The 8,233-nt window shown below is 38.2% G+C and overlaps 1 protein-coding gene across 3 annotated transcripts; it reads left to right on the plus strand.

Annotated features, from left to right (window-relative positions):
- Positions 1-1,088: 1,088 nt before the first annotated feature.
- On the plus strand, positions 1,089-6,527 carry LOC121528010 (C-type lectin domain family 4 member F-like). Of its 3 annotated transcripts, none has more exons than XM_041815103.1 (7): positions 1,089-1,150; positions 1,527-1,622; positions 2,833-2,934; positions 3,077-4,573; positions 4,669-4,811; positions 5,264-5,373; positions 6,153-6,527. In XM_041815103.1, the coding sequence occupies exons 2-7, from the start codon at positions 1,550-1,552 to the stop codon at positions 6,289-6,291; spliced, it is 2,064 nt and encodes a 687-aa protein (XP_041671037.1). In that variant the 5' UTR covers positions 1,089-1,150; positions 1,527-1,549; the 3' UTR covers positions 6,292-6,527. The 3 variants fall into 3 exon arrangements, with proteins under 3 accessions (XP_041671037.1, XP_041671039.1, XP_041671038.1); XM_041815104.1 differs by having other exon boundaries at positions 1,109-1,150; positions 1,506-1,622; XM_041815105.1 differs by lacking the exon at positions 5,264-5,373.
- Positions 6,528-8,233: the final 1,706 nt, after the last annotated feature.

Genomic DNA, 8,233 nt, shown 5'->3' on the forward strand with positions numbered 1-8,233 from the left:
TGGAGCGCACCGGCTAGTCTGGTTGCAGAGATGCATACCAATGTCCACATGTTCTGACACAAGCCCTCAATGCATCCAGCCGGATAAGGGATAGTGATTGGATCATCAAGGGGTGGGTGCTCTTCTCATTTGTCTTTCAGGGGTGGACAAAATGGATCCACGACGTAAGCTATACTGGTCTTATGTCTTTTGCAGTGCCAGTTAAAGAAAGAGTGCAAGCTTTAAATCTAAACCAGAGCTTGAGCAAATGGGGCTAACATCTCCTCACCCTGATTTACACAGTACTTGCTTATGTCAGTTTTAAGGAAAGAAACCATTGTGAGGAACTCGTCGCCATCATTCGGTATGTCCTTACCGACACTGGAACCAGATATCCAAAAGAGACTCTTCAGGAGGTCTGTTTCAGTTTTGGCGAGACCGTGGTTTTCGAAATTCATCCCAATGCCATTAGCAATTAATGATTCACTGTGAACCTGAGCGCCTCGCATTTTGTCTGTCATTTTACCAAATATCCGACCTGTGCTATTTACCTCTTTCTCTTTGAGTGAGTAGTAATACAGTATTCTGGATCTTGCAGGTACTCACCGGACTGCATGTAGTCCTAGTAAGTGAGTCCTGAACCTTCTGAACAAGGTGTCTAGTTCCTGGACTAGTTCCAGGTTACTTGTGCAGGCCAAAGACACGCTTGCTAGCTATATTAGTGGCTCTAAATTGTCCATAGGTGTGAGTGTTGCTGCTTGTCTGTCCCTATTTGTGAGCTCTGTGATTGGCTGGTAACCAGTCCAGGGGGTGACCCAGAGTGGCTCCAGTACTCTCTGACCCTGAATATAAGCGAAGTAGACAATGGTTGGATGGTCTTTAGATGTGCACAATGACATAATAATACATTTTAAAACTGGAAGCAGAGTTAGAACTTTATACTTTTTCCTGTAACTCTGTCACTGTTTCATTGACCTCAGTAGAAAGGTAATTAGAGTGAAATAGGAACAGAAACTGCTCAAGATGCAGGTCTAAGAAAATTGGAAACTTCCCCATAAGAACTGCTGAACTTCCAGATATTCAACAGGATAAATGTGGGGAAAACATCATTGCAGCATCTTCATGTGAATGCGGTCAGAGTGACACTTCTTTTTATCATCTCAGCTCACAGGTACGTGCACGTTTGGGGCTTTTTTTCCCTTCAAAGATAACTGAATATTACATCCAAAATAGCTAATTTTCATTTCAGTTTTAATCAGAATACTTTCAGTAATTTCAATGAACTCACAATTTTTTTTCATTCTTTGACAACCTTGAGAAAAATTCCTTTTAGGGGTTTCCAAATCACCCCATGATTAGAGGTTTGATTTTGTCATATTTGAATAGTCCTTGTTTAATAACATGAAACCAAGTGGTTTATTTTGTGTAATTTTTCAGGAAATGTTACGTCTTACTTGACTCCATGTTTTTAAGTTTGTCCTGAGGTATGTAGAAGGAACAGAGGTTGGCTCTAACATGAAATACAGATGTTACATGTTTTATTCTAGAAAAAAGTTGAACCATTATCAGAATGGATCTGATGGAGATTGATGACAGCGTGTATATGACGAAGAACCTCACAATGAAGGACCTCGTCACAAAAGGTAAAACATATCCCCCTTAAAATACAGTACAATATGAAAGAGTAAGAATAAATAAGAGAATTAACAACTGTAAATCTTGTTTTAAAGACAAGCTGACCCTCAGAAACCCTTTATTCAGATAAAACCCTCTCTATCTGTGTGTTAAGGGTTATTATAGTAGTGCTATTCTAAACCTTTTTATCTGTGTATTAAGTATCATAGTATTATTATAGTAGTGTTATTATCGTGTTATTATTGTAGTCTTATATAGTAATGTTATAAACTCCTCTATCTGTGTATTAAGTAATGTTATTATAGTAACATTACAGTAATGTTATTATTGTATTGTTCTTATAAACTCCTCCATCTGTGTATTTAGTAATGTTATTATAGTAGTGTTATTATTGGGTTATTATGGTATTATTTTAGTAGTGTTGTTATAGTAATTTTATTATTGTACTGTTCTTATAAACTCCTATATCTGTGTATTTAGTAATGTTGTTATAGAATTATTGTAGTAGTGTTATTAGAGTAATGTTTTATAGTGTTATAGTAGTAGTATTATAGTAATGTTTTTATTGTATTGTTATTATAAACTCCTATCTGTGTATTAAGTAATGTTATTATAGTAGTGTTGTTAAAGTGTTATCATAAACGTGTTTATCAGAGTTTATTAATGTTTAGTAGTGTTATTATAAACACACAATCACTGTTTTAACTGAAAGCTTTAAATTGAACAACTGCAGTTCAAAACAAAATTTTAGTCCCAATTGGCAGTGTGATGAAATGTTTAGTGTTTTGATTTCTTTGAACACTTGAAGTCAAAATGATTCATTTTATCATCGTGTATCATTAAAACAAACACTAAGTCTGACACCATGACTTAGAGCTAGTAGACAGCTTCAGAGTGCTTATAGACAGTAATACATATAGAAACATGGAGGAGTGTATGTACAAAATGACTCCATGTCCAATGATTCTTGTTGATGTGAGAGAACTGAGACTTCTCAGGAGTTTTGTTTTCTTTTAGTAAGACAAACATAACAGCTCAGAGATCTCCTTGGCCTTGGGTTCCTTTGCTTTCTCGTTTTTCTGATAAAAAAAAAAACCTACTTTTATTTTACAAGAAAATGTGACATTTAGAAAAAAACAAGTTTAACAACAGGAGAAAAACTTTAAAAGGTAAACATTTAGTGTTTAAGCATTAAGTTTAAGTTTTTGTGTCCTTCAGAGGATCTTCACAGAAGAGCACCTTCCTCCAGATCCGTCTCTGTGTTCCTTGGATTACTGTGTGTCCTCCTGCTGGCTGGAAATGTCGGACAGTTTCTCTTCTGTAAGTTATTTCTATCTCGCAGCACTCGCCGTGTTCTGGTTAAAATACTCCAGGTTCAGCTCTTTTTAAGATAATAAAAACTAGAACTACATCAGTCGCATGTTTTTTTTTCTTTTTCTTTTCTGTTATTTCCACTCTACAGATCACTTTACCTTCCACCCCAAGTCTACGGAGCAGATTCAGGCTGGAGCTGCAGAGAGATACCAGTTACAGACAAACTACAGCTCCTTAAAACAAAGGATGGATCAGCTACAGACCACACTGAGTAACTCTACAGAAGACAAAGACCAGCTGCAGACAAGCTACAAAAACTTAGAGCAAGAGAGGGATCAGCTACAGACAAACTACAAAAACTTAGAGCAAGAGAGGGATCAGCTAAAGACAAACTACAAAAACTTAGAGCAAGAGAAGGATCAGCTACAATCAAACTACAGCAACTTAGAACAAGCTAGGTATCAGCTACAGACAAACTACAGGAACTTAGAACATGCGAGGGATCAGCTACAGACAAACTACAGCAACTTAGAACAAGCTAGGTATCAGCTACAGACAAACTACAGGAACTTAGAACATGCGAGGGATCAGCTACAGACAAACTACAGCAACTTAGAACAAGCTAGGTATCAGCTACAGACAAACTACAGGAACTTAGAACATTCGAGGGATCAGCTACAGACAAACTACAGCAACTTAGAACAAGCTAGGTATCAGCTACAGACAAACTACAGGAACTTAGAACATGCGAGGGATCAGCTACAGACAAACTACAGGAACTTAGAACATGCGAGGGATCAGCTACAGACAAACTACAGCGCCATAGAACAAGCTAGAGATCAGCTACAGACAAACTACGGCAACTTAGAACAAAGAATGGATCAGCTACAGACAAACTACGGCAACTTAGAACAAGAGAGAGATCAGCTACAAACAAACTACGGCAACTTAGAACAAAGGATGGATCAGCTACAGACAAACTACGGCAACTTAGAACAAGAGAGAGATCAGCTACAAACAAACTACGGCAACTTAGAACAAGAGAGGGATCAGCTACAAACAAACTACAGGACTGTGGAGCAAGTGAGGGATCAGCTACAGACAAACTACAGGGACCTGCAGAAGAGCTCTGATAATCTGAAGAGAGAAAAGGATGAGCTACAAAGGAACTATTCCTCACTGGAGAGTGACAAGGACAAGCTGATAGCCAGCTACACGTATCTGAATGACAGTAAAAATCAACTTCAGAGCAGATACCAGTCCCTGTCTGATGACAAAGATGTTTTAGAGAATAGTAACAATGATCTTAAGAGGGAAATGAAACAGTTAAACACAAACTACGGTACCTTAAAACAAGAGAAAGATCAGCTTCAAACAAACCTTAATAACATGCAGAGGAATCTGAATGACCTTGGAAAAGAAAAGACCGAGTTACAGACACAGTTAAACAGCATGAGAACAAACAGAGATGAGTTACAGAGGAGCAATTCTGCACTGAGGAATGACAAGGATCAACTGCAAAGAAGCAAAAACGACTTACAAAGCAAATACAACACTCTGCAGAGGGCGAAGGATCAGCTGAGGACTGACTACAATAGTCTGACAGCAGTAAGAGATCAGTTACAGCAGAGGGTCAACAAGATGGGTAAGATGATTCTCACTGAAGTTTAATGTTGTTCTAAAGAGTGGGTTGGTGTTTACAGTCTGATTATTGCACTCTCTTTCTCTTTAAATCTTTAGACAGGAGTTGTCCATCAGGCTGGAGCAAGTTTGGTGAAAGCTGTTTCCACGTTTCAACCACAACAAGAAGCTGGCATTCAAGCAGAAGCTTCTGCACCTCCAATGGAGGGGATCTGGCAATCATAAACACCAAAGATAAAATGGTAAGAAAGAAAGAAATGTGTCCCAATATTAAAGTTTCTACATGTAGAGATCTGTAATAATTTTAATAAAATAAAATAAAATAAAAATTTTAATAAATGATGTATTTTATATAGTTCTAACATCACCTCAGATATTTCCAATACTACTCAGGAAGTCACAGCTCAAGTTTCCCCCCACAGTTCCTCTTTTTCTGCTAAAATGTATTCAGCCACATCCCAATATGTTGACCTTACTGCATAGAAGGTCAAAAGCTGTGGTCATGGGAATTTTGTTCACCATGAAACATGAAATAGCTATTCAGGGGCTGACAACATGCAGATGTAGTGAAACCTCACAGAAAGAAATAACAGTCAGATATGAAATGATTGATATTGATTTTGTTAGTGGACATGGTTTATGGGTACAGTGGCTAATAGATGTCTGAGTTTAATCATGTTTATCATATTAACAGATATTTGTCAGAGGGTTGGTGGATTCAGATAAACTTGCCTGGATTGGTCTGAATGACCATGTTAGTGAAGGGACCTGGAAGTGGGTGGATGGGACCAGAGTCACAACCACGTAAGTTTTTACTAAACACAGAATCCCAAACATTCTTATCAGGATTTTGTGTTTTATTAAAAGTAATCCCTTTATTCTAATGGTTCAAAATCTATCTTTGTTTCAGCTCTTCATTAAACAATGCAGTGATTGTAATCTGAGGTTTTAAGGGGACATATTTTACCCTTTTAAGACAAGTTTCTGTTGGTCTCAGAGGTCCCCAAAACATACCTGTAAAGTTTGTTGCTGAAAAAAAAAAAAACACTGTTTCTGAGCTGTTTCTGTGTCCTTAAATGTTAATGAGCTGACTGACTCAACCCCTCTCAGGAAATGGATGTTCCTCCTCTCACCTGCCAGCTGAGAGGAGTATCAGGAGAGGAGGGTGGAACTTTTTTCCAAACTGGGAGGGCCAACCGAGCCTGGGGGCGGGGCTAACTCCCCACATAACATCATGAGGGGAAAATCTGAGAACGGATTGTTTTAGCACAAGTTTTCTGAAAGATGGAGAAGGAGAGGGGGGAGGCAATGGATTTTTATGGCACTTGAGGGAATTGTGGACAGGCCAGGGGCACATATTTTTGTTAGAAAAGCCTGAAAAAGTAATTTTGCATAGTATGTCCACTCTAAAGTTTGCTCATACTAACTTAGAAAGCACTGATAGACAGAGGATGATGATGATTAACGCATTAACAGCATAAAGATGATGAAGTCATTAACGATATAATGATGATTATGTCAATAATGGCACGTCTGATATAAATGTGACTAACAGGTGTTTTCTCTCATATCTCATCTGATAGATTCTGGGGGCCTGGGCAGCCTGACAACTGGAATAATGTGGAGGACTGTGGAGAAATACGGCACATGAAAGGCGTGGTAGACTGGAATGATGATGACTGTAGTTTTCAACGTATCTGTATCTGTGAAAAATCCCCATAACATTCAATTACCCCATTTACATTTACAGATGTCCTTCCAAACCATCAGGTTCTCTTTTTTCTACTGAACAACACAATCCTGATTGATAGATTTGAATGCATATCAATGTACTGTACATATACAGTGCTTAAGAAATGTATTAGACCACCCTAACCCTAACCAAAGTAAAGTTTATGCCACAGCTGCCCTAAATTAACAGCATTGGTAATTACCAAAATCATTTTTTTATGTTTCTGCAATGGGTAATACACCAATATGTAGACGGTCTTTAACCAAAATGATATTTTTAATGCTAAAAGATAATTATTATTGTTATCCATGAATTTTCAAATTTACTGATTTACAAAAAAAATGAAAAAATAGTAAAGGACATTATTATTTCTTGATTAATACTTATATTAATACTTATATTAATACTTTGGATTCCCATTAGCTGTACCCTGGAGCACAGCTAGTCTCCCTGGGGTCCAGGCTAAAAACAAACATTTACAGGCATATCATATATACAATATGTCAAATTATAGTTATTTACTTGCATTCTTGAACAGAGAAATGAGTTTTACTGGTTGAATGTTATGCTTGATTAATTTTTGGCTTCTCAGAGAAGCCCAGTGAGCCGGCTCAAATTTGGGTGAATTCAGTTTGAAATCCCTAATTCCTGTTCAAAATGGTAAAACGTGGAGAGCTCACTGAAAATAAAAGAGAGTCCACATTAAAGCACTTCATGATGCTGGATGGTCTTTGAGACAAATATGACAGGTGGTCTAATAAATTTGTTAAGCACTGAAAATATATATACAGTCATGGACGAAAGTATTGGCACCCCTGGAATTTTTCCAGAAAATACACCATCTCTCCCAGAAATTGTTGCAATTACAAATGTTTTTGGCATACATGTTTTCATTGCCTTTATGTGCATTGGAACAACACAAAAAATCAGAAGAAAAAAGATAAAAATGTACACAATTTTACACAAAACTCAAAAAATGGGCCTGACAAAATTATTGGCACCCTCAACTTAATATTTAGTTGCACACCCTTGGGAAAAAATAACTGAAATCAGTCTCTTCCTATAACCATCAACAAGCTTCTGACACCTCTCGAATGGAATTTTGGACCACTCTTCTTTTGCAAACTGCTCCAGGTCTCTCAGATTTGAAGGGTTCCTTCTTGCAACAGCAGTTTTGAGATCTCTCCATAGGTGTTCAATAGGATTTAGATCTGGACTCATTGCTGGCCACTTCAGAACTCTCCAGCTTTGTCTCCAACCATTTCTTGGTGCTTTTTGAGGTATGTTTGGGGTCATTGTCCTGCTGGAACACCCATGACCTCTGACCCAGACCCAGCTTTCTGACACTAGGCCCTACATTGCGGCCCAGAATTTTTTGATATTCTCCAGATTTCATGATTTCTTGCACACAGTCAAGGCACCCAGTGCCAGAGGCAGCAAAATGACCCCAAAACATCCTTGAGCCTCCACCATGTTTGACTGTAGGTACTGTGTTCTTTTCTTTGTAAGCCTCATTCCATTTTCTGTAAACAGTAGAATGACATGCTTTTCCAAAAAGCTCTACCTTGGTCTCATCTGTCCACAAAATGTTCTCCCAGAAGGATTGAGGCTTACTCAGGTACATTTTTGCAAACTCCAGTCTGGCTTTTTTATGTCTCTTTGTCAGCAGTGGGGTTCTCCTCGGTCTCCTGCCATAGCACTTCATCTCATTCAGATGACCACGTATGGTCCCAGTTGACACTTTTGCACCCTGAGTCTGCAGGACAGCCTGAATTTGTGTGGAAGTTGACTGAGGACCATTTCAACTATCCTGCATTACATTATTTTGTCCATTTTTCTCTTCCATCCACGTCCAGGGGGATTAGCCACAGTTCCATGGGTTATAAACGTCTTGATTATATTACGCACAGTGGACAAAGGACTTTCAAGATC

The sequence above is a fragment of the Cheilinus undulatus genome, linkage group 20, assembly GCF_018320785.1.
Source record: "Cheilinus undulatus linkage group 20, ASM1832078v1, whole genome shotgun sequence".
Classification (NCBI taxonomy): domain Eukaryota; kingdom Metazoa; phylum Chordata; class Actinopteri; order Labriformes; family Labridae; genus Cheilinus; species Cheilinus undulatus.